Below are 26,294 nucleotides of genomic sequence, written 5' to 3'. Positions count from 1 at the left end.
AAAGGGACCACGATCCCTGAACAGTTATACTTACATGAAGTAACTACAGACAGAACAAAGTGCTGTGTTTAATATAAACGGTGTGTAGAACCACACTTAATAACAAAGGTGAATTATGCCGGTCACATTCACTACACACGTCCCCCCAGAATTCACCATATCAGAAGTACAATCAACAGTCAACGGGGAGGTGGGCGTATTAACCGTCCACAACGGCTGTGCTGTACCGGAGGTCGATGAGACCCAACTGCGGCAGGTGTCCCGTCATGACACGGGTGTGGGGCATGGCGTGTGGGAGGCTTGGGAGAGAGGGGAGTAGGGGTGGGGGCAGAGCTGGAGGCCGTCCGCGTCGTGGGGGCTGGGCCAGGTCAACGGGCCTGGCCACATCCAAGTGAGCCGGTTTGAGGCGGTCAATGGAGAGTCGCTCCGGTTTGCCGCCCATGTCCACCACAAAATGTTTGTCTCCTGCCTCCAAAACACGGAATGGGCCCTCGTAGGGCGGGCGTAGCGGTCCTCTGTGGGCATCGTGGCGAATGAAAACATAATCAGCCGTTTGAAGCCCAGTGGGAATGTGCGACTGAGGGAGGCCGTGACGGGAAGTAGGGACAGGTGCGAAAAGCCTCGCATTGTCCAATAGAGTTGACCGCTGGAGAGTAGCAGACCAAGGAACCGTGGTGCTAGGGACAAAATCCCCTGGGACCCGCAGCGGCTGTCCATAAACAAGTTCAAACAAGTGATTAATCATCAGATCATCAGATTAATCATCACTTTAAAGTTCTCAAGAAACTTGAGGTTGGTATGAAGTGTATTGCAGGGCAACCACATAACCGGTTCCATGTGTTTGAATTGGATGACTTCCATGTGTTTGAATTGGATAAAGTTCTCAAGAAACTTATCTGCCTGAATCTCAATATTCTGATCACAACTCTGGGCAAATTACAAGTCAGCACCAGTGCTGCATTCATCGTTTTACATTTTTATAATCACATCACCAAAAGTAGGTTATTGGTTTTACCAAAAGAATTTGGCACTTTTATCCGTTTAGGATTACAACTCCACAACACTGCAAACAAATCGCATCGCATTTGTCGGTCCTGTCAGAACTTTATAACACGGTTGGAACGCGACATGCCCGTGTTTAAAAAATGGACAGAAGACGAAGGAGACCATCCTGAAGAACCGTGTTCATCTGAGGCATCAGAGAAAAGAGACCGATAGCCTACTCCTTCCAAGACGCCCGGACTCTGAAGAAGTTCTGCCCCAATCCGTCAACTCCAACCGGTACAAAAACGCAAAGAAGCATTACAGAGGTAAGCTTGTTAATACATTTCTACTTCTTATGATATGACTATGAGAATAACCTCGATTGCCACGTTTCACATGAGTTAATAGTGAGTCGTGATTATTGTCCAATGTGATAAACACTGTGCATTCCCACACTCCTCATTTCCGTGAAATCTATCTATGATTAAATCATCTAGTCATATTTTGACATGCCTAGTATTCTGGAAGCCAGCCCGAATTTCAGTGTAGTGTGAGCAAATGTTACCAGGATAAACTTGTACCTGATGTGTAAGTTGGCCTCTGTCACTTTGTCAATATGTAGAAACTTCATTTTGTAATGGACTAGCATGTTATCCAACCCCCACTTCTGTGCTCTGCACCTCTGTGGGGGGTGGGCAGTGTTTCTCTGACCTGCTCAGCAATTGCATCTGGTGTCACCATATTTAACAGTCTGTGGAAATTGCAGTAAATCGCAAAAGACAATTTCTCACGTTGAGCACACAAATGCGTGTGTCGTTTATTTACATAGGAAAAAACACTGAAAAACTAAAATGGCGCTGTCCAGCAACAAAACCGGCATGGGGCTACAAGTCATCACACATTCATAACATTTAAGGGGACCACGATCCCTGAACAGTTATACTTACCTGAAGTAACTACAGACAGAACAAAGTGCTGTGTTTAATATAAACGGTGTGTAGAACCACACTTAATAACAAAGGTGAATTATGCCGGTCACATTCACTACACACGTCCCCCCAGAATTCACCATATCAGAAGTACAATCAACAGTCAACGGGGAGGTGGGCGTATTAACCGTCCACAACGGCTGTGCTGTACCGGAGGTCGATGAGACCCAACTGCGGCAGGTGTCCCGTCATGACACGGGTGTGGGGCATGGCGTGTGGGAGGCTTGGGAGAGAGGGGAGTAGGGGTGGGGGCAGAGCTGGAGGCCGTCCGCGTCGTGGGGGCTGGGCCAGGTCAACGGGCCTGGCCACATCCAAGTGAGCCGGTTTGAGGCGGTCAATGGAGAGTCGCTCCGGTTTGCCGCCCATGTCCACCACAAAATGTTTGTCTCCTGCCTCCAAAACACGGAATGGGCCCTCGTAGGGCGGGCGTAGCGGTCCTCTGTGGGCATCGTGGCGAATGAAAACATAATCAGCCGTCTGAAGCCCAGTGGGAATGTGCGACTGAGGGAGGCCGTGACGGGAAGTAGGGACAGGTGCGAAAAGCCTCGCATTGTCGAATAGAGTTGACCGCTGGAGAGTAGCAGACCAAGGAACCGTGGTGCTAGGGACAAAATCCCCTGGGACCCGCAGCGGCTGTCCATAAACAAGTTCGGCAGATGAGGACTGTAAGTCCTCCTTTGGCGCGGTCCTGATGCCCAGCATCACCCACGGGAGTTTGTCGACCCAGTTGCTGTCTTTGAGGCTGGCACGCAGGGCAGCCTTCATTGACCTATGAAAACGTTCACAGAGTCCGTTAGCCTGCGGGTGATATGCAGTCGTGCGGTGGAGTTTCACCCCGAGGCTCTGTGCGACGGCATTCCACAGCTCAGACGTGAACTGCGCGCCTCGGTCAGAGGATATATCCGAAGGGGTGCCGAAACGAGCAACCCAGGTTCCGATAAATGCCCGTGTCATCTCAACAGTCGCCACAGACGTCAGTGGCACAGCCTCAGGCCAGCGGGTGGTCCTGTCAACCATGGTTAACAGGTATGTGAAACCGTGAGAAGATGGCAGAGGGCCGACCAGATCTACATTCACATGGTCAAAACGTCTCTCTGGAACCGGGAACAACTCTAGCGGTACTTTAGTGTGACGGTGTACTTTGGCCCGTTGGCACTCAACACAGGTGTTAGTCCAGTCCCTAACGTCCTTCTTGAGGCTGTGCCAGACAAACTTAGCTGCAACCAGTCTCTGTGACGCTTTCGAACCTGGGTGGGAGAGACCATGGATGGCATCAAAAACTTGTCGTCTCCATCCTGTGGGAACGATTGGCCGAGGACTGCCTGTAGAGACGTCACACGTCCTCGATCTGCAGCCCTGTAGTTGAGGTCCTCAGGAGTTGCACGTCCGGGTCTGTAGTCTGATCTGCTGACATGCGGTGGTAATCAAAGCAAAGATGGACTGCCACAGCCCGTGACAGGCAGTCCGCCACGTAGTTGTTCTTACCAGCAACATGTTGCAAGTCTGTAGTGAACTCTGAAATGTAGGACAGATGGCGTTGCTGGCGGGCGGACCACGGCTCAGCCACCTTGGCCATGGCAAAAGTCAGTGGCTTGTGGTCCACAAAAGCAGTGAAGTGTCGAACTTCCAGCAGGGAACGAAAATGTCTGATGGCGAGGTAGAGACCAAGCAGCTCCCGGTCGAAAGTGCTGTACTTACGCTCGCTGGGACGCAGCTGACGGCTAAAGAAAGCCAGCGGCTGCCAGGCCCCGCCTACCCACTGCTCGTAGACAGCACCGACAGCGTAGTCCGAGGCGTCTGAGGTGATGGCGATGGAGGCTGTTGAAGAAGGATGCGCCAGCATGGTGGCATTCGCCAGGGCTGCCTTAGTGGCAGCAAAAGCCTTGTCCCTGCTCTCTGACCAGTCCACAAGGTGCTTGGGCTTACCTTTCAAGGCCTCGTGCAAAGGCCGCATAAGCTGAGCAGCTCGAGGGATGAAGCGGTGGTAAAAATTCACCATGCCGAGGAACTCCTGTAGGGATTTGACAGTGAGCGAGCATGGGAACTTTGTTACTGCCTCCACCTTTGATGGGAGAGGGACTGCACCGTCCTTAGTGACTCTGTGTCCCAGGAAGTCAACGGTGGAGAGACCAAACTGGCACTTGGCGGGGTTGACAATTAGCCCGTGTTGGCTAAGTCGCTCAAAAAGTGTTCGGAGGTGCGCCAGGTGTTGAGACTTGGACGTGCTCGCTACGAGGATGTCATCCAGGTACACAAAAAGAAAAGGTAGGTCCCGCAAAACAGAGTCCATGAGGCGTTGAAAAGATTGGGCGGCGTTTTTAAGGCCGAATGGCATGCGCAGGAACTCAAAAAGACCAAACGGCGTGATCACGGCTGTTTTGGGAATATCCAGTGGGTGCACCGGCACCTGATGATATCCCCGGACGAGGTCCACCTTGGAAAAAATCACCTTATCTGCCAGGTGAGCTGAAAAATCCTGTATGTTCGGGACTGGGTATCAGTCAGGTGTTGTTGCCTCATTAAGCCGCCGGTAGTCGCCAGCCGCCGCCCGGTTTGGGGACGATGTGGAGGGGTGATGCCCACGGGCTGTCGGATCGACATACCCAGGCGTTCCATGTTTGCAAATTCAGCCTTTGCAACGGCAAGCTTGGTCGGGTCGAGGCGCCGAGCGCGAGCGTAGACGGGTGGGCCAGTAGTGGCGAGATGGTGCTCCACACCATGCTTCACAGCGGATGCAGAGAAAGTGGGCTGAGTGAGCGCTGGGAACTCGGCAAGTAGACGGTGGAAGTCATCTGAGGCTGATAGCATGCTAGACAGTCGTATGGAGTCAGTCCCGCTGAGCGTGCACGTATAAGAACAAAATGTGACGGCGTCAATCAAACGGCGGTTCTTAACATCTACCAACAGTCCATGTGCACACAGAAAATCGGCTCCGAGTAGGGGAACGGCAACCTTTGCTGTAACAAAGTCCCAGCCAAACCGCTGTCCTCCGAAACACAATTCAACGTACCTCGTTCCATATGTGCGGATGGGGCTACCATTGGCAGCTTCCATAGGGGGGCCGTGGCTGTCAGTCACCATGTCCAAACGGGATGCAGGCAGGACGCTCCTCTGTGCTCCCGTGTCGCACAGGAAACGTCGTCCGGAGATGCTGTCACGGATGAAAAGCAGCCTGCCTACGCGGCCGACGCTCATGGCCACTACTGAGCGCCGGCCCTGTCATTTCCCGACCCGCCGAAACTGCACGGCGAACAACATTTGTTAGCCTTGGGTCCAAACTTGCCATGATAAAAACACAAGCCTGAAGACTGTTGGGGGCCAGAAGACTGCTGCCGACGAGAAGTGGTTGCAGCGATGAGTGTGGAGTCGTTCAGCGTCACAGGAGCGATGTGTGCGGGAAAAAGCGCGGCCACACAATGTCCCTGACTTTTTGTCAGCCTCTTCAGCCAGCCTCCGACTGTCAGTGATTGTGGTGTTGGCTAGTGCAGCCCTGACTTGGGAAGGCAGCTGACGCAGAAAAAGTTGGATAAAAAGAAAATCGGGTCTGTGCTCACCCAAGAGATCCAGCATACGGTCCATGAGCTCAGATGGTTTGCTGTCACCCAGTCCTTGAAGGGAGAAAAGCCTGCTGGCTCTCTCAGCGTCTGACAGTTCAAAAGTTTTCAACAGGTGGGCTTTGAGTTCTATATACTTCTCAGTTGCCGGAGGGTTTTTAAGAAGACTCACTACTCTGGATGCTGTTGAATTTCCGAGAGCCGACACAACGTAGTAGTACTTTGTTGTATCCGCGGTGATCTCACGCAACGCGAACTGCGCTTCAGTCTGGGCAAACCATGCCGACGCCGACGATTCCCAGAATTCGGGGAGTTTGAGGGTAACAGCATTCGCGGTCATGGTCGTGTCGTGTCTCTGGATACGTCCAGCAGATTAACGTCGGGGTCACCAGTGTGGAAATTGCAGTAAATCGCAAGAGACAATTTCTCACGTTGAGCACACAAATGCATGTGTCGTTTATTTACATAGAAAAAAACACTGAAACTAAAATGGCGCTGTCCAGCAACAAAACCGGCATGGGGCTACACGTCATCACACATTCATAACATTTAAAGGGACCACGATCCCTGAACAGTTATACTTACATGAAGTAACTACAGACAGAACAAAGTGCTGTGTTTAATATAAACGGTGTGTAGAACCACACTTAATAACAAAGGTGGTATGCCGGTCACATTCACTACAAGTCTGTATTTTCCAATGTATTGTCAATGCACGTTATACTTATTAGGCTATACTGTAATTCTTCACACTGATGTGTTCACTTATATTTCAGGTTGTCATACATTTTCCATCCACTTGACCTCCACCTGGAACACCTAAACAATTTTCTCAAATCATTTATGAGAGGATTGGGACCAACATGTCAGAAATGTCAGCAGCCAGAATCAGTAGGTCCATTGGCATCGTCAAAGAGCTAATGGACAAAACGGACACAGAGCTGGAGCTGACATGGCCGGCTGGCATTCATCATGTGGCCCGAGAACAGGAGGACGTTTTAACACTGGTAAACGTTTTCAGGGAGACACAACTTTCCCAACAAAAATCACCCAGGCAGGCAGTATCATGCATTCCCGAATTTCTAGAGGAAAAAATTTTCAAAGCTGAATTACCAGAAGATGTGGATGAAGTCCAAAATAATGGACTGGCAAAATGTGCCTATTTAAATAATTAAGTAAATGTGAAATGTAAATGCTGATGGTAATTTGTAAATATTGTTTTCATAAATGACAATGTAAATAATTGTGTTTTCATATAATAATTTAGTATCCACATTCTTGAAACCATTTTTGTGTTTTCTTATTGGTTGTATGTTCAAAGTTCAGTGTATATCTTCAAACATTACCTATTATGTGTAGATATTAAAAATCTTTATTGACATGTCTTATTGCTTGTCTTTTAAATGCAGAAACATCACCAACCATTAGAGAAGTATAAACCATTTTAATTTTATTCAAAAATATTAATGTAACATTTAAGGTAAAAAAAAAGGTATTTGCACAACAACAGGACCCTGAAGCTACAGATTTGAGCCTGAATTTGAAGCTAGTCTGAGATCTTCAACATTGACAAGCCTGATTCTAAGTTACTTGGTGATGATTGTATCTTATCATCCTCGTCATCAAAGTAACCAGTGTAATCCATCTCAACCTGAACACGGTCATCCTGAACAACAGTCATCAAACAAATTAGTTAGACAAATTAGTATGAGCCTGAAGTAAACTACTCCTGTAAGTTTGTAACAGTTCCCTGATCAAAAGTGTGCCACTATTCTGTGTTTGTGGTGTGATGAAACCTCCCCTTGAAAGTGTTCATATTTGGGGATTAGCTCCCCACAACCTTCAGGTTCACAAGAACAAACAGAATGGCAGTGAGTGCAGCACAGATGTCCTAGATCAATAGATGTGGTGTGTTCCTCAAAATGGCAGTACAAAGCTTTCCGCAGACAACTAGTGACTCCATTATAAAGTACCGTCTTAACTGCTGGGGCAAGCTTTGTACTAACATCCCTCACAATCCAGTGTAGGCACTCCAGTGTATGGCCAGGTACTTTAATCAGACCCAGTCTGATGTTTGTTCTGTTTGGGCTCAGGGCCAAAATGATTGGATTGTCCATCTGAAGCTGTTTCATAACCCTGGCTCTGGATTCCCGATCAGCAGAAGCAGTCAATGTCAGCACAGGTGTACCTGGAATATATAGCAGTACAAAAAGCAACCAATAAGTAACAGTAAAAATAAGAAATTATGAGTAGTATCATTTAGTACTTTTTAATGACTGTACTGACATCTAAAAAGAATACATCACTTATAAGGGGTACAGTGACTACCAATATGGGTATGGTGCTTGAGTACATAGAGCAACACCCAAATGCCCTTCTGCCCTTTTGCAGCCTGACCACTGATAGAAATAAAACAGTAACCTACATTAGAATGTTTTAAGAGCTAGTTCGCTACAATCACACTAACGTTATGATTGTCTGAGTTAGCGAACGTACAACGATACCTACTATGTTTACAACATGGGATTCATATCACGACATTGGGAGTTATTTACTAAGTCAGACAGTTAGATTATCTTACCATTTGTAAGTTAGATGAACTTCGTCCACGACGATACCCATTACGTTGGCTTGAAAAACATCGGAGCCTAGCATGTCCCTCCTCCACTTGTTGTTCAGCAGCCAGGATTCCGGGCTTCAAAAAAGGATCTGGCAACGACCGCTGGCTATATCCACCTCGTCGTGCACGCCGAGTTGCATCGCCGTGATGCCCATTTCACTTTCTTCGGCAAAAAACATCTTTCTTATCAACAAATGCCTTGATCCCGTTACTCTGTTCCTCTTTTAAAATTAATTCGCTGTCGATATCTTCTATAACAGACCTGATAGCAGAATCTACACATCTCAATTCTCCAGCGGCAGCCATCGTTGTTGTAAACGAATTCAACCCAAGCGCTCTTTGGTGACGATTTTGGGCGAGCATACTCTCGCGAGTACTACGTCAGGCTATAAAGTTACAGCATTTCTATCACAATTGACCAGACCACGTCACGGCATTCCGAATATTTTGATGTTTGAAGACCGTGTAAGGAGAACGTCTCTTCTGCCAAAGTGCACCACATACAACACCCAAAATATGACATTAAAATAGCCTGTAGAATAAACATCTTCATGCACCTCTGTCAAGTGCACAGGTGTGAGCGTTTGTCTCGGGATAAACATTTGGACGTCATCACCTTCAATTAATGGGCTATTGGTGCCTTGAAAGCAACAAATGTAACAGAAAATATTGCCATTAGTAGCCTAATGTTACAAGTTACAACATGTTTAGTTGTGAGTAACGAAACTTGAACGCTAGAAGGTGTTGCTTGTGGAGAGCCTAACAGGCTAACTTGAAAACATTGGGCAGATGCCAAACGCGTCACGATGTCCCCAGCAGTTATGTCATTTTTGTCATGTTTTTCGTGTTCGTGTGTGGGGCTGTGTGCAGTTTATCATTTCGAATTCAATGAGCTAACTAGTAACGTTGATGGAGGACGTAACGTACGTTAGATTGATGGTCAGATAGTCAGATCTTCGTGTAGTGGCGATCGGCTGGCTGCCAGCTGGGTTGAAAGTACTGAGACTGCAAAAGTCTTGTTTTACCGCTATGTATTTCAAATGATCAAGTCAAGTCAAGTCAAGTCGGCTTTTATTGTCAATTTCTTTACATGCACTGGTCATACAAAGAATTGAAATTTCGTTTTCCATGCAGACATAGACATGCTTTAAATACAGACATAGACATACTATAGACATAGCCATAGACAATAAACATTAAATTAAAGTGCAAGACTGAAATATAGAACATGTATGTATCAAAATAGAAATATAGGACATATATATAAAAAAAATAGAGGTAGTTGTGTTGTATATTTATATAGTCTTAACAGTTACATGAAGTTTAAACTTGTGCTTGTGTGACCTGTATATTTACATTGATATGCAGTATGCAGTAATTTCAAGTATATCAGGCTTGATGTGAAGCAGCAACACGTTAGGCTGCGCAGTCACAGTGCGGTGTTGGGGGGGGGGGGGGGGGTTAGGGTGGACAGGATCCTAGTTTCCTAGGTTCCTGGCTGGCTGGTGGGTGGGGGGGGCTGTCAGTGATGGGAGAGTGGGTAGAGTGTTCAGCATCCTGATTGCTTGGTGGATGATCACTGAAAGTATAATATTGGACACAATTACTGGATTGGTGAAGGGGAATAGCTTGATGTTAGGTATTATAGGCCTAGCCAAAGTCCGTCTGTGAAAACCGCTCGCTTCTCATTCATTCAACTCTGCTCAACTTTTGCCGCTTGCTCCGCTCAACTCGCTGCTGAAGGTTACATTCGACCGTTTCTTGGACTCATACCAACGTCAGTGAATGAATAAGTCTGCACTGCTAACCTGTGGTAAAAAAGACTGGCGCAACTACTATACTGTCATGGAAAACATTTTTTTGTTGGTAGTGAAGAATGTGATTCCATTCTACAGAACCAAACTTAAGTTAGTGTGTCTCTTTCTAGTTATTCAAACAAAGTGTCCTTCAAGTTAGGGGGGTGCAGTGGTAGCCTGTTAGCTAGTAACATCAGACCAGCATTGATCAACGTTGTCTTTGAGGGCTGCGTTTCACGAACCTGAGCTGATCGAAATGTCCTCCTGGGTTGCGGGAGATGATGACACACTGTGAGTTTCCACTTCTTGTCCTCCCTGCTCTGCCCTTTTTTTTCTAAAGAAACTTCTAATATCCATTTGTCCTTCTGTACACTTATTTCGCTAAGGCTATAGTAGAAGCACGAAACAGCAATGCGTAATAGCGTAGAGGAGAAGGTACTTGAAGGTACTTGAAAAACTACAGTCTTTTATTCCATCTTTACCAAGAGAACCCTTCTGAGATGGAACCCTTTCGACGCCCTATAGATACTACGCCTGTTTGAGTCGTGATTCACTCGGATCTTTCACCCGTATCTTTAAATTAACCCATGAGTCGCGAGTCTCTAGTATCATTAACTCGGATCAGTTGAGTCCTACTACAATTCAATCTAAAACGATAAACAGCGCCACACACAAACCTCTTGCAACATTTAGCTAGCCTACTAGCCATCATAGCTGCCAAAAATGTAACAATTTCGTAAGTAGGATAACCACAACTCCACAAATCAACTCAAGCGACTGAGTGAGCAGGCAGTCTGAGATAACTGGTTAACTTCCCGCAGAGCCGGGTTAGTCGGATCAGCCGGCCGGTTAGGCTACATTGAGTACGAGTCGGCTACGGCTAGGTTGTCATGAGTGGCTGTAGACGAGCGAGTAGCTCCTCCTCAAAGTGAAAAGCAATTCCACAACAAAAGCCATTCTTCACCTCTTAAATAACATTCAATGTTCTGCATGTAGCCTAGGCATACTTTAGATTTGGTGTATAGATGTAGCATATTAAAATGCAATTAGGTCGCGCAGACAGTCCGAAACATTGCACGCTCTTAATGGAGCTGCTTTGTATACCCGGGTTAGTCGGATCGCTGGGCCAGGCGGCTACGTTATGAGTGCGAGTCAGCCGAATCAGCCGGCTACGTTGTCATGAGTGGATCAGTAGACGAGCGAGTAACTCCTCGTCAAGGTGAAAAGCAAATCCACAACAAAAGCCATTCTTTCACTTCTGAAATAACATACAATGTCCTACACGTAGGCATAGCCTAGGCCTACTTTTAAATGCAATTAGGTCGCGAAGACAGTCCGAAACATTGCAAGCTCTGTATGGAGCTGCTCAGGCTAGCCGGGTCAGTTGGATCAGCAGGGCGGGCCGGTTACGTTGTTATGAGTGCGAGTCAGCCGAATCAGCCGGCTACATTGTCATGAGTGGATCTGTAGACGAGCGAGTAACTCCTCGTCAAGGTGAAAAGCAAATCCACAACAAAAGCCATTCTTTCACTTCTGAAATAGCATACAATGTTCTACACGTAAGCATAGCCTACTTTAAAATGCAATTAGGTCGCGAAGACAGTCCGAAACATTGCAAGCTCTGTATGGAGCTGCTCAGGCTAGCCGGGTCTGTTGGATCAGCAGGGCGGGCCGGTTACGTTGTTATGAGTGCGAGTCAGCCGAATCAGCCGGCTACGTTGTCATGAGTGGATCTTTAGAGGAGCGAGTAACTCCTCGTCAAGGTTAAAAGAAAATCCACAACAAAAGCCATGCGTTCACTTCTGAAATAACATATATTCTGCACGCATAGCCTACTTTAAAATGCAATTAGGTCGCGAAGACAGTTGCAATGTCCGAAACATTGCAAGCTCTGTATGGAGTTGCTTGAGTAGGCTAGCCTACCTGGGTCATTTGGATCAGCCGCGGCCGGACCGGTTACATTATGTTGTTATGAGTGCGAGTCAGTCGAATCAGCCGGCTACATTGTCATGAGTGGATCTGTAGACGAGCAAGTAGCCTAGTTTCTACTCGTGTCAAGGTGATAATAATAATAGGCCTAATGAGAATAGTAGTAGTAGTAGTAGTAGTAATAATAATAATAATAACAACAATAATAATTTAGTCACTGCAGGGCATTTCTACGTTCCTGTTTCTATGTCTACATTGAAAGTCAATTGCTTAGGCTAGGTTAAGACAATAAATAAACAGTCTGGCTCAAACTGCTTTCTTTCCCGTGAGTGGGTGGAGATTTTGATGCTATTATATTAGGCTATTTTATATTATATTATATTATATTATATTATATCATATTATATTATATATGATATTATATTAGGCTACCTAACATGATATATATATATATATATATATATATGTGTATATATGTATAGCTATGATTAATAGGCTAATAATATTAGTTGCCTAGTAGGCCTATTAGCTGCCTATAATACTTATTAGAATAGATTCCTAGTAGCCTACTATTAGTATATAGTAGTGGTAATAAACATTGTAGCAGAGTAGCATTAGACCTAGGCAAATTTTCTATTGTTAACAAAACAACAACAAATAATTAATTATTATAATATAGGCTACCCTCCCTGTCAATAAGATCAAAGTTTCTGAACATGAGCACCAAAAAGATGAACAATGTGTGGATGCACTTTGACCAGGAGACCAAAACTCTTAGGCTAAATGCAAGTACTGCAAAAACCTGGTTTCAAATCATGGAGGATCCACATCCAACATGAGAAGGCACTTAACGAAATGAAGCACCCCACTGCACTGCTTGAACGTAGGACTGAATTTCTTTGCGATTTAGCAATACTGACTCAAGTGACTCAAGTGACTCGTTCAACCCGGATCAGTTTAGTGAGTGACTCAGAATAACCCGGATCCTTAAAAGGAATCGAGTTTGACAGGCCTAATAGATACCAACCACCACTCATGTCGTTGATGTTAAATTGTGGGCGCCTGACGGAAACTGATCAATATGACAGTTTTGACACTCTTTTGCTGCCCGGGTTTGCAAATCATTCATGTAGAAAACTTAAATTTTGGACCATTGTCGCTCGTTTAAATTTGGGACCTTGCAGACGGATTGTTGTTTGTTTATTAAAAGTCAAGACAGTCCAAAGTAGCCTGGGCTATTCAAAGTGTCAGTTTATTGCACATCATTTTTACGTCATTTTGAATACTGCCAAGTTTGAAATCAATCGGACGAACGGTTTGATAGATATGTGAAAAACAGGCAAACAAACAGACAGACAGAATTTTGTTTTTGTAAATTCTTGTCAGAAAAGCCAAATTATAGGTCTATTGACCATGATTCCATTTATAATAGCAGTAAAAGGGGAAAATATCCAAGGGGAATGTTTTTTTTTTATATATACACACTGTATACAGGCATATTATAGACTCAATTAACCTGCAAAATACAGATTACAATTGACAGTGTACATAAGGTGTAAAGTGGTAGGCTTGTACAACACAGTGTGTATCATGTAAGGGATGAAATATCTGTGTGTATTTCTGTGTTATACAGTATCTGTAGATTGAAGCAGGTAGTAGTGGAGTAGTGGAGACTAAATCCTAAATAAACATTTATCCACCTCTATTTAGAGTTTATCTACCTCTCAAAAGAGTTTATTCACCTTTATTCAACTTTTAACATTCAAAATAACACTGTATTATCCACATTCCCAATATATACACTCATCAACACTCTAAACATTTAATACCACTGGTATTGTTACAAACATTGGACAATAACCTCATCAAACATGTTCTGAATGCCTTTTATAAAAATCCAATACCGCATGGCGCAGTCCACCACACCGAGATCACATAATTTATAGTTTACTCAACCTCTTATTTTACCACTACATCCTTGATTCCATCCTGACAAACTTGCCTGAACTGAAATCTCAAGTCAAGAAAGGGTTCCTCTGAACACGCAAAAGCGAGACCTCTGGTGGACGGGAGTGCATCATACAGCTCTAGTGTAATGTAACAAGAGCAATGACCACAAGAAAACACAGGAGGGCATTTGTTTGTGGAAGATAATATTTTCAATTTTCAAAGTTAATATTTCTGTTAAAGTTTCCCTGAAAAAAAGTCAGGTACACTAAAAATAACTTTAAAAAATTGCTTATAGTCAACAATGACTGAATGCTTGATTGTGCTAGACCAATTGTGGTAGCTTGTTATAAATAAATTAGCAATCAAACATTGTTCATTGACTGTGACAATTCATACACGTAGACCATTTATGTGCATGATCTTTACCTTGATAAGCTCATGTCATGACTGACCACAATCAACTGAAAAGGTAGAACACCTGTTTGAACAAAACCCCAGAGGCCTAGGCCTACATGTGTTTCACAGCAATAGCTTAAAAGCATATTTAGAACCATCTAAATGGTTCAGACACCATGTGAGTATGTTGTGCAACAATTCAGAACACTTGTTGCTGTGAGACATTTTGAAAGGAAAGTTTGTGAGACGGCCTATGATGATGAGGCTGTATAAAGAAGAAGAAGAAGAAGAACTAGAAATGCAATTCCGAGGAATTACACGAGGGGATGCAGTCTGCTGGTTAGGGTGTTGGTGGGGCTGTTGAGCTTGCTGCTAGCTGGTTGGTAGGGTAATTGTGATACCTGCAAAGGTGCTTTTGGAGTAACCAAATTTGAATCTTTGGTGCATGGCATTCTTGAGATATCATACTCAAGGTGTTTTTGACCTTGACATTTGACCTTCAACCTCCAACTTCAACTCACTTCATCTTTGAGTCCATAAAAACACTCGTACCAAATTTGAAGCATGTACGTCAAGCCGTTCTGGAGATATAATGCTGAATGCATGAGACATGGCTGGGACTTTTATTTTGACACACAGGAAACACTTTAACAGGATGTGTTGTTCAGGTAGAGCTAGATTGTATGCTTAGAAGCTGAGACAGTTTAATTCCTCACAGGTGATACCTGTGCCAGTGTTCTGATTAGCCTGGGAACTGCTCTGAGAACTACTTAACGAGCGCAGCTGGCTCTATTATGACATCACAGCCCTCATTCAAGTCTATCGGGGGAAAATACACTTTTAATTACAAATATCTCAAAAAGTATAAACTTCTCAAAAATGAAAAAAGGATAGGACGGTAAAGCCTTGGAAGATCTACGGAACGGTGCTTCAACCAAATTTGTACGTTAAGCGGTTTGGGCTGAATAGCGCGCACAAAAAGGTAAAAAGAAAAATAATAATAACTAGAAATGCATTTCCTGAAGGAAATACAGTGCATGCAAAGTTGTTGCTGGGTTGGTTGCTAGGGCAATTATAGTGGTTGTTATGCAATAAAGTGGTTGCTAAGCTGATGCTAGGGTAATTATAGTGGTAGCTATGCTATACAAGTGGTTGCTAGGTTGTTGCTAGGGTAGTTAAGGTGGTTGCTAGGCTGTTGCTAAGGTAATTATAGTGGTTGCTATGCTATAAAAGTGGTTGCTAGGTTGTTGCTAGGGTACTTAAGGCGGTTGCTAGGTTGTTGCTAGGGTACTTAAGTGGTTGTTATGCTATAAAAGTTGTTGCTAGGGTATTTAAGGTGGTTGCTAGGCTGTTGCTAGGATAATGAAAGTGGTTGCTATGTTGTTGCTAGGGTAATTGTAGTGGTTGCTATGCTATAAAAGTGGTTGCTTGGTTGTTGCTGGGGTATTTAAGGTGGTTGCTAGGCTGTTGCTAGGATAATGATAGTGGTTGCTATGCTATAAAAGTGGTTGCTAGGTTGTTGCTAGGGTAATTGTAGTGGTTGCTATGCTATAAAAGTGGTTGCTAGGTTGTTGCTAGGGTATTTAAGGTGGTTGCTAGGCTGTTGCTAGGATAATGATAGTGGTTGCTATGCTATAAAAGTGGTTGCTAGGCTGTTGCTAGGGTCATTATAGTGGTTACCATGCTATAAAATGTGTAAATAGTAAAAAAAAGTAAGAATAGTTAAAAGTTATTGAAATATTGGGAGAAATAGAGAGATAGATAGAGAAAGTGAGAGAAAGTAAAGAAAAAGAAGTGAAAGAAAGTTGGGATGAGAAGTGAGCTATTCAGTTGAGGTTCCATTCAAGTTGCTGCAGGCAGTCAGTGAGAGAGCACAGGTGCAGTTGATTGCATTCTATTTCCTTAATAGCCTATTATGATGTCATAAAGCCACGTTAAGTCAATGGAGAATTTTGAAGTTTAGTTTTTATTTAATATCTCAAAAAGTAAAAGTTGTAGAAATATGAAAAGTCATAGAACAAAATTAGAAAATTTGCAGCAAGAAAATTTGCAGCAAGAGCTACATGTCGAAGTTTGAACCAAGTTTCTACGATAAGCGGTTCAAGCCAAATTAGGGCCTGGAAGAATAATAATAATAGAGAATAAAAATAAGTCAGAAGAAGCCTAAGGAATAACAATACAGTGCATTTGCATGCACTGTAATAAGAAGAAGTCTCCGGATTTCAATCCGGAGGGGATGCATCCCCTCTAACTACAGGAAACAAACGTATTGGAACACAGACTGACAAATCTTCTTAGGGGCACAGGCTATTCAAGAGTGGAAATATGTATCCACATATTGGTTTAAACTTTACAAACAATAAAATTATGCATGTATTAAGATAAACAAGGTGCAGAAAATAGTTAATAGGTGATAGATAGGTCATATTAAGATATGTTATTAATATTAAGGCATGTGTGCATTCTGAAGAAATGTTCACCATTAGCCTCTGATGTTTTTGTACATTTGCGTACATTGCATAGATATTGCTCTGAGAAAAACTTTCCAAACACCACCAGCTTGGCAGGTGAGGAGCAAATCTGAATAGTCTCTGTTGAATATTCTCATTTGTCTACTATAAAAGCAGATCTACAGTAGCCTAGGCCAGTGTTTTTCAACTACTGTGCCGGGGCACACTAGTGTGCCGTGAGAGATCATCAGGTGTGCCGCAGAAAATTACCCAAATGTCACTCACTGGTCCAGAAAAGCAACTGTTGCATCAAAGAATTTATAACCACATGCCCTCATTGATTGTATGATTGCACTATTTGTGGTATGCAGGCATTGTACAACGGGGGCCCCATATCCAGTTCACAGAATCATCACATATCCAGTTCATAACAACAATTAAATTAGATATAGTCACCTACAAATGAAGCAGAGGGCACTTGTTTTATTGAGCAGGTCTTGCATAGAAGCCATAATAAGGCCATATCTGTGTATTATTTGAAATTTAGAGTTTATCCACCTCTCAAAAGAGTTTATTCACCTTTATTCAACTTTTAACATTCAAAATAACACTGTATTATCCACATTCCCAATATATACACTCATCAACACTCTAAACATTTAATACCACTGGTATTGGTACAAACATTGGACAATAACCTCATCAAACATGTTCTGAATGCCTTTTATAAAAATCCAATACCGCATGGCGCAGTCCACCACACCGAGATCACATAATTTATAGTTTACCCAACCTCTTATTTTACCACTACATCCTTGATTCCATCCTGACAAACTTGCCTGAACTGAAATCTCAAGTCAAGAAAGGGTTCCTCTGAACACGCAAAAGCGAGACCTCTGGTGGACGGGAGTGCATCATACAGCTCTAGTGTAATGTAACAAGAGCAATGACCACAAGAAAACACAGGAGGGCATTTGTTTGTGGAAGATAATATTTTCAATTTTCACTAGTGTGCCGTGAGAGATCATCAGGTGTGCCGCAGAAAATTACCCAAATGTCACTCACTGGTCCAGAAAAGCAACTGTTGCATCAAAGAATTTATAACCACATGCCCTCATTGATTGTATGATTGCACTATTTGTGGTATGCAGGCATTGTACAACGGGGGCCCCATATCCAGTTCACAGAATCATCACATATCCAGTTCATAACAACAATTAAATTAGATATAGTCACCTACAAATGAAGCAGAGGGCACTTGTTTTATTGAGCAGGTCTTGCATAGAAGCCATAATAAGGCCATATCTGTGTATTATTTGAAATTTCAGGCTATGGTATGTTTATTTTTTCTTCACACAGGATGTTAGTGTGCCGTGGGACATTTTAAGTGTCAAAAGTGTGCCGTGGCACAAAAAAGGTTGAAAAACACTGGCCTAGGCAAAGGGAATCTTCATTTGAATCCTTTAACCTCCTGTTGTGTTCGTTTTCTGTTCACTAGTTTTGTGTTCCCGGTCACCGCTGCATTCTAACTTGTTATAAATCCATAGTAACACATATATTATCATCTCATGTTGTGATAGACCTTTGTAACAATTTATGTTATATTGTATTGAACGAGTTTTGAACTTGCATTTGCTATTTATGGCCTGCAGACCTCATTGACCTGAGCTCATGCAAGCCAGAGAGGGGAAGAATCTATTGGGGAAAGGTTCCAGTGAGGGTTGGCATAGAGGGGGTGTTTGTTTATGTGTTTTAATGTACAGAAGCACACATACAGTCCATCTGATCAATATATATATGTGTCTCTAGACTCAATTTTATACACTGACCATTTTCTCACCCATTCATTTCTAATGGCCGGTCATTTTTGACCGTGAATACACATAGGTGTTAAATAGAACACTCAAATTGTTATGCAAATGATCAAAATGTGTTTCGTGTGTTCAAATGCCCTGTGTTAACAAAGTCATGGAGCCACATAGTAGTCAGAATAAGTTAACAATATTTTTGAGAGAAAAGAACTGTCAATCGGTCACATTTGACCGCGAACACAACAGGAGGGTTAAGAAGGGAGGGACTTAAAGAGAGTGAATGTCAGCTCCTCCAATCAAATGGCCAGTACCGATTCAGGCAGGCAGACATACGCTTAGAGTGATGATCCTAGTTGAGTATTTTTCACGGAATTGTTAGTGTTGAATGTGAAATGCTAGGCCTCGCTTGGTGTATTGAGTAGTGTACACGTGCGCTGTTAACGATGAACGTTGGATTACAGCGTTAGGCCAAAGTAGGCTACTATCGCTCCAGAATGCCCCATGGTGTAATCCGCAATATCAAAGAGAACACGGAACTGTTTCCACGGATGTCTAAAAAAAAGATGCCAGCGAAACTAAGGCGACCACAGTGCCAAATTTTCGTATTGACCTGTACAAAACCTGGACACTGGATAGCACTGTGTGAAACCACGCATGGTCAACCCGGTAGGTCACCTGACGTAGCCTGTTCTCCGATCTCAAGACAAGAGCCCTTAGAGACTTCAACTGGTGCGTTTTGCTGTAGTAACTCAATGTGCAGTGTCAATAGCCTACTGGCAACATTTAAGGTGAGATGGTGGTCTACCCGCTAATCATTTAGAGCGTGCGTGTATGTGCCGTCTGTCAGATTATTTACAAATTCAGACCAAATCAAACGCTGCGGCAGAAAAAGACTAACAACAACCATGTTATGTTATGTTATGTTACGCTGCCCAATATCAACAATCGAATGTAAACACATTCTTAGCCAATAAATAAAGTTCACGATTACAATTGTAGCCTATTGACTGCAACTATGTATCACTAGAAGGTTACGTGCTTGTATTTGTCGTTCGAAATTATGTTGAACGCATTTTGATATGCATGTAGGCTACGAACGAAGACTTTGGAGGAAAGCTTATTGATATCTTATTCTATTGTTAAATGTCTGTTATTCTATTGTTAACACTGTCTTTCTTTGATACATAGAGACTACTTTTATGAAAAAGATGTTGCGATAAAGAACTGAGATCTTTAGATGTTGCGATATGTGAGAAACTAGCGGTCTCATGCATAGTCTACTGGACAAAGAGAACCCTATTCTTGCCCTGGGTGAACCTTTAAATACCCTTTAGATTTATTAGCGACCTGAGATAGCCAGATAACACTCTTAAAAGTACTTAGCCTTGTTGCAGAGGTATTGCAAAATTGTGAGGGCCCAGCAATAATCTACCAAAGGTCAACCATTTACCCACAATCGGAGGTCATATTCAACAAATATTAACCCAGCCGTTCAAAATTCGCGTCAAATCAGATTGTTCAAAATCTGAAGAAACGTATGTCAGGTGCAAGCCATATTAGACCCAGTAAGTTAACATAATGTTTATGATTAAATTAGTGCTTCCGCTTCCTTATCCTAGACAATTGTTTGTGGTTCCAGTAGATCATGTGACGACAAAGTCAAACAGGACTATTGCTGTCAAAGATAACAGACGCATAGTTCCAAGTGCAGTCCTACTGTGTGTCACACTTGATCAGCTCTCATATTCTTTCGCTCCTTGTGTATTCTCTCTGAAGGCATGCAGTGACTAAGCAGAGGGTCTGGTAATGGGGGTCATGAAGAGCCAAAGCTCCCGTTGTGCCTTCTTCCTGGGCTTTATCGTGGGCTTCTGCACCCTGTACTTCTTTCTGCGGCAGGCGTGGTTTGTGCGGAGCTTCACAGCGGTCACAGGAGTCAAGCTTCACAGCGGTCAAGGAGCCCAAGGGAGTGGGCCCGATACTGGGGTAGCGAGGGAAGGCAGTGGCAGCAGCAGAGACTGGAAGGTGGAGGGGGCAGCTCTGGTCAACCTGAGACACCCACATGAAAAAGGTAGGCTACACGCTCGATGGTGTTTTAAGCCCCCAACGTCGTCTTCCAGGCAGCGCTGCCACCATCGTCTTAAAGTGATCTAATCCTAACCCTAACCTTAACTCATGCCTTACCCTAGCGCATTCCAGGCGGCGCTGCCTTGAAGACAACGTTGGGGGCTTAAAACACCAAGAAACAGGCTACACAGTCCTGTGACATGCCTCTTTAGACTACTCTCACAGACGCCATACACACAGTTGGTTCGGAGCTGTTCAGTGAATATGGTGTTAAATTGATCAAGCATTTTCCACCCAGATGGCAAGTTTTTCTAATTTGAAGTTTTCTCTCCTTTGAGACCAGGTGTGCAATGGATTTGGCACACAAAGACCATAAACATCATAGTTAATAAGCCACTAGAAGGGCAGCTTGCAGTAGTTGCAGTAAACTTAACACCATTGACTCTTTTGCCAACAACATACCCAAAGCCAGAGTATGAAAGAACATCTAAGGCTTTTTAGCTAGCAACTGGTTAGGTTTGTTTCATGCTCCTCTTTAGGTAAACATGGGTGTTAATAAAAGCATATTACCTATAACAATGATGATTATGCCTGTGTATGTGCCATGTGTGTGATTGAGTGTTTGACTATTGCTCTGTCAACAGTGTGTAGGCAAAGGGAGTGAAAAGGGCACACAGTACAGTACAGTAGCCAAGATAACAGGGCAACTTGCATTTGACAAATGCAGTGAAGTGTAGTGCAAAACTATGAAGAAATGAGAAACGGGAACAAAGAAATTAAAACAATGCAATGACTGGAATTGTGATTATGGTTGCACATGTGGTTTGACTGGAGTTTTTCTTTCCTTCCCTGTGTTTCTATGCAGGTGAAGACAGCCTTGTTGCAGATGAGCTGTTTAAGAAAGTGCGTATTCTGTGCTGGGTGATGACAGGGCCCAGCAACCTGCGGACGAAGGCTTGGCATGTGAAGGCCACGTGGAGCCGCCACTGTAACGTTCTGCTCTTCATGAGCTCTGAGGAGGATCCAGACCTGCCGGCCGTGGGCCTGGGCACAGGGGAGGGCCGCGACCAGCTCTACTGGAAGACCATCAAGGCTTTCCACTATGCCCTGAAGAACCACGCTGACGAGGCCGACTGGTTTCTCAAGGCCGACGATGACACCTTTGTGGTGGTGGACAACCTGCGCTGGGTCCTGTCCAACCACACGCCCGAGGAGCCCATCTACTTCGGGAAGCGCTTCAAGCCTTACGCCAAGCAGGGCTACATGAGTGGGGGAGCAGGCTACGTGCTGAGCAAGGAGGCCCTGCGGCGCTTCGTGGAGGGCTTCCGCACCAAGGTGTGCACGCACACCACCTCGGTGGAGGACCTGGCCTTGGGCCAGTGCATGGAGAAGATGGGCGTGCTGGCGGGTGACTCCAGGGACACGCTCCACCGGGAGACGTTCCACCCATTTGTCCCCGAGCACCACCTGACAGGGAAGTTCCATAAAAGCTTCTGGTACTGGAACTACTGCTTCTACCCCATTGTAGAGGCAAGTAATAAGTATCCTCAAGGTTTTCATTTGGTTACAAGACAAAGTGAAGATCCGCACACTGTAGAGCTCCCATTTTTTTTATTTTGGTAACGTTTCAGACGTCTGAGGAAGGGCCGTAAGGGCTTGAAACGTTGCCAAAATAAAAAATACTTCAGTAGGAGCTCTTTAGTGTGCGGATCTTCACTCTGTCTTGTAACCGTATCTACGATCCTGCACCTGGATTATTCTTGGATGCGCTTGATAAAACCGTGCTGTACAGCCAATTTCACTTGCGACTTAAAAGAAAATGAATCAGGGTATGTTTTAAGCTTCAAACCAGCAGTGAATGCTGTGAAGAATGCTATTAAAATTGTCTCCTTAATTCCAAATGGAGACACAGTTGACCGAGTAGATTCCAGTGTAGTCAAGAGCAGGTAAAACTTGAGGCTGGCTTGCGAAAGAATAGTTCTTTATTCTGGATGTAACAACAGAGTTCTGATAACCCTGTTGTACGCACAGCACAGCACAGCACAGTGTTGTAAGGTGAAGCCAAGGTAATGAACTGAAGCAAAGATCTGAACTCCTGGATAATTATAATACCAGAATATACATTCATGTCTGGGGTCAAATTGGAGGGGGGCAAACAGGCAGTGATATAGCCTTATTCAATTAAGACGTCTTGTGGGGGAACAATTAGTTAGGTACACCATTTGCTATTGTAAGGTGACAACATTCTGTCTGCTTACAATAAACATCCTCTCCCCGCAGTTTCTGCAGTATTAAACAAAGAACCAAAAGAATGACATACAGAAAACCACTAAAATCTAACAGCTGGTATGTGTTTGTTTTGTCCACTGGCCCAGATATTTATCAGATATTATGCTAACTACCAGACAATGAAAGTAAACTGAAAATGTGCAGAAGTGAGACCTGACTCTGAATGTGATGCACTCTGTAGTCAGCACAGGAAAAGGAAGCTTGTGCAGCCAGCCAGCTTGCAACTTACTTCAGCCCGATATCTTCACATCAGAATTAAGTCATCTTGTGTCAATTACCTGATGGCAGATTGTAGTCTTTGGGGAAGGCCCAAGGAGATGAACCTGATTTTATCTCTCTTACAGCTCTATACTGCATGAGGACCCATTTGTACGGCGTTTGTGTAGTATAATGGAAAAATACCCAATATCATCTGGGTTCTGTCGTAGGCTCAACCATGAATTGTACAGCATGAATGTATTATGTAAATGGCAATAATTTTGAGAGTGAAAAGCGTGTCAGATAATTATGAACACTGCCACTCTTCACTGTCTTTGCATTTGTATGCAGATCAATTTAACGTGCAAATGATTGTAGGGACAGACAGCAATGATTGCATTTGCTTTCAACAATTTTAAGCAGTATTTTGCACTTTGATTATTAGTGCATTGTGGTCTGCCACTTGAAGTGTATTAGTCAGGAATCATGTGCTCAGAAATAAAGATAATGTAGGCACGAGAAATGTAACGGCTGATAAATGCTACTGCGTCAACTCCACCCAATGACTGTTGCCTGAACCTTTGAAGTTCTGCATTTCCTGTGTCTGTGTCGCTCACCACCAAAATGGTAGTCAGAATGGTTTATTAATGTTATTTGTTTGGCCTTTTCTTGCTTAGATTTTGTAAATGTTATCAAGAAATAGACGCAGTATCTTCCAATGACCAAGTTATTGTAACCAGAAAAAAGGTCTGAAGTTATTTGTGAGGTGTCTGCCAACCAGTTTATGTTAATATGTTACCAAGCAACCTTCCACAACTGCAAACAAAGTGCTGATTTCAAAACATTACTGACAAATAGACACTTTACAATCGGATAACCCTGCTGTCATTGTAGCCGAAATATGTCTACATTTATTTACAAAGCTTATGTCAGCAAACTAGCCTGTTGCTACTACCCACAGTAGGCTGCGTGAAGCAGCTCGCCATCAACACACAGGGCGAGATGACCAATCACAGTCCTTGCGGTCTGCATCGCCTCAAAACAAAGACACACACAAATTGTTTAGGAGGTGCACATCAGGCAACGGCGTAGGACTTGGAGCTTGCAGGGCCAGGGCTTGTACACGGTGATGCAGAGGGCTACACCATCCATTTGACGCAGAAGCACAAATCAGCCTCAAGCCTGAATGACCTGTTACCCGAGCGTACCACCAACGTATATCCTGCTCTGAATGAAACACTGTGCTGGAGCTCCTCAATTGCCTGCTAGTGAGAGATTTTTGAGCTTGTGTTCTGTTTTCGCAGCTCCTCCTTTGTGACGCTCTGTTTCTCTGCCTCTCTGCAGGGTCCCCAGTGCTGCTCAGACTTGGCCGTTTCTTTCCACTATGTGGACAACGTGCTGATGTACATTCTGGAGTACTACACCTACCATCTGCGGCCCTTCGGCTACAGGCACCGCTACCGGCCCCCTGTGCCCGAGGCGCTGACCAGGGCAACCCAGACTGAGAGGGCGGGGGCGGCGGCGATTGACCCTGGCCCCGAGGCCCATTCCACGGGAAAGAGGCCAGGTCCAACGAACGCTGTCACTCAGGGGCAGCCAGGGCCACCGGCAGACAGGCTGCCAGTGGCGAAGGGAGCGCAGGGTGAACATCCGCCCAGCAACAACAGGACTGAACCTGTGAACACAATCCCCAAACAGTAACCTCCCCTGGGGACAATCTTTCTGTGTCGACGTGTGTGCTTTGCGGTTCATTTGAAAGGGAATTTGTAATTAGTGCTCCTGCAGTGAAGAATGGAGAAGCACATAATGTAGCTTTTGTGTGGTGTGGGAGGCCGCTAGTATGCTTGTGCAGAGTGTGCTAGTGTGTGCTAGTATGCTTGTGTGAATGCACTGACCATCTCTGTGTCCTTGGAAGGTGATGATTACTTCTTTTACTATTTTGAGTTGGACATCTTTAAAGTACAGAGTGGTTTGTTTTCTATTCTTTCAAACCAATCTACCATTTCGATTACTTGCAGGGAAAACAGGAGAGTTCACGTCATGGTGAATGTCACAGTTGATTTCAGCCCTTAGAGGATGGGTACATTAAGCTGTGGCTTTTTTTGTGTCATTATTTTACATCTTAGGTGTTTCTTAATGTGTTACACAGTTGAGTTGTACATCAGGTGTTTCAGTTACTGATACTGAGTCTTAATGACCCAGTTTGGAATAATTTCAGTAGAGGTCAGTGCTGTTACCTCACATGTCTTTGGCAAACATGTCTGAAAGAACTGGTAATGGTTATATCCGATACTAAATTCTTCATTAGAGCATATGATAATTCACCATGATAGAGGTTTTTGCACTGATTATTGGCCTAACAAGTACTGACTCACAGTTTTTCTCCATTGCTGAGACACATTTTCAGAGCCAGTTCATTCATTTTCTCAAAACTACATACACGTTCTCAAAACAACACTTGCATTGGCATGCAATCTATAGCTTTCAGAGGTGTATTTCACAAAATCTAGATAAGGGATTAAGATGGGATTTTTTGGTTATCCTGGATGAATTTAGCCTTGACTTGGTTTCACAAAAGAGATGGCATATAGGTTACCATGGGGATTTATTCTCTGCACCTAGCCTGATCCCGACCAGGGTAACAGACAGGCTCAGTTACTGTAATTCTAATGTTAATCATGTTGTCTTATTGGTTCAGCCAGCTGTCATTCAAATCAGACCTCCATGTGATTTTTTGAGAGGTTTATTCCATACTGTTTGCTACATGTATTTACTCGCAAAACACAACAGATTGTCTGCCAAATACCATATGGTTATCATTTTAATTATGGTAGCCTTATAATTATAAATATACTCGTTGTTTGCTTCTATTGTTGATATACGTTTGATGAATAGTTTGACTACTGTAGTAGTTGATTGGAAGTGGAGGGTCAATTTTTCAAAGGTGTTGTCAACTAATTTGGTTATAAAGACAATATAAAAGTATATATAGTCATACTATGTGCATCTTTGCAGTGGCAAGCGCTTTCTTAATGTTGCATGCCGGGACAAGCACTCACACATGGATGTACATGGGTGTATACGTAAATTTGCATTCAGTTGGTCTACCACACCTACTCCCACTGTTTTACAGAAATAGCCATGATTCCCCATTCAAAAAAGGACAACTTTACTTCATTGTTAGTCTATATCAAAAGCGGCTGTTCACTTTGTGAGAAATGAGAACGCACACGTATCCTGAATTACTTACACCTGGCTTGTCCT

General features: G+C 43.8%; 1 protein-coding gene across 6 annotated transcripts; it reads left to right on the top strand.

Moving 5' to 3' along the window:
• Positions 1-1,039: 1,039 nt before the first annotated feature.
• Positions 1,040-26,017, top strand: c1galt1a (core 1 synthase, glycoprotein-N-acetylgalactosamine 3-beta-galactosyltransferase, 1a). Of its 6 annotated transcripts, none has more exons than XM_042098337.1 (4): positions 1,040-1,310; positions 20,256-20,547; positions 21,409-22,073; positions 24,375-26,017. In XM_042098337.1, exons 2-4 carry the CDS (start codon positions 20,286-20,288, stop codon positions 24,729-24,731), a joined length of 1,284 nt encoding a protein of 427 aa, XP_041954271.1. In that variant the 5' UTR covers positions 1,040-1,310; positions 20,256-20,285; the 3' UTR covers positions 24,732-26,017. The 6 variants fall into 6 exon arrangements, with proteins under 6 accessions (XP_041954271.1, XP_041954272.1, XP_041954266.1 ...); XM_042098338.1 differs by lacking the exon at positions 1,040-1,310 and adding an exon at positions 18,822-19,145 and having other exon boundaries at positions 20,376-20,547; XM_042098332.1 differs by lacking the exon at positions 1,040-1,310 and adding an exon at positions 18,822-19,267 and having other exon boundaries at positions 20,376-20,547.
• The last annotated feature ends 277 nt before the right edge of the window (positions 26,018-26,294 follow it).

This window comes from Alosa sapidissima, chromosome 7 (assembly GCF_018492685.1).
Source record: "Alosa sapidissima isolate fAloSap1 chromosome 7, fAloSap1.pri, whole genome shotgun sequence".
Lineage (NCBI taxonomy): Eukaryota > Metazoa > Chordata > Actinopteri > Clupeiformes > Clupeidae > Alosa > Alosa sapidissima.
Note: the sequence above shows the minus strand (reverse complement) of the source record. Positions and strands in the feature narration are given on the sequence as shown.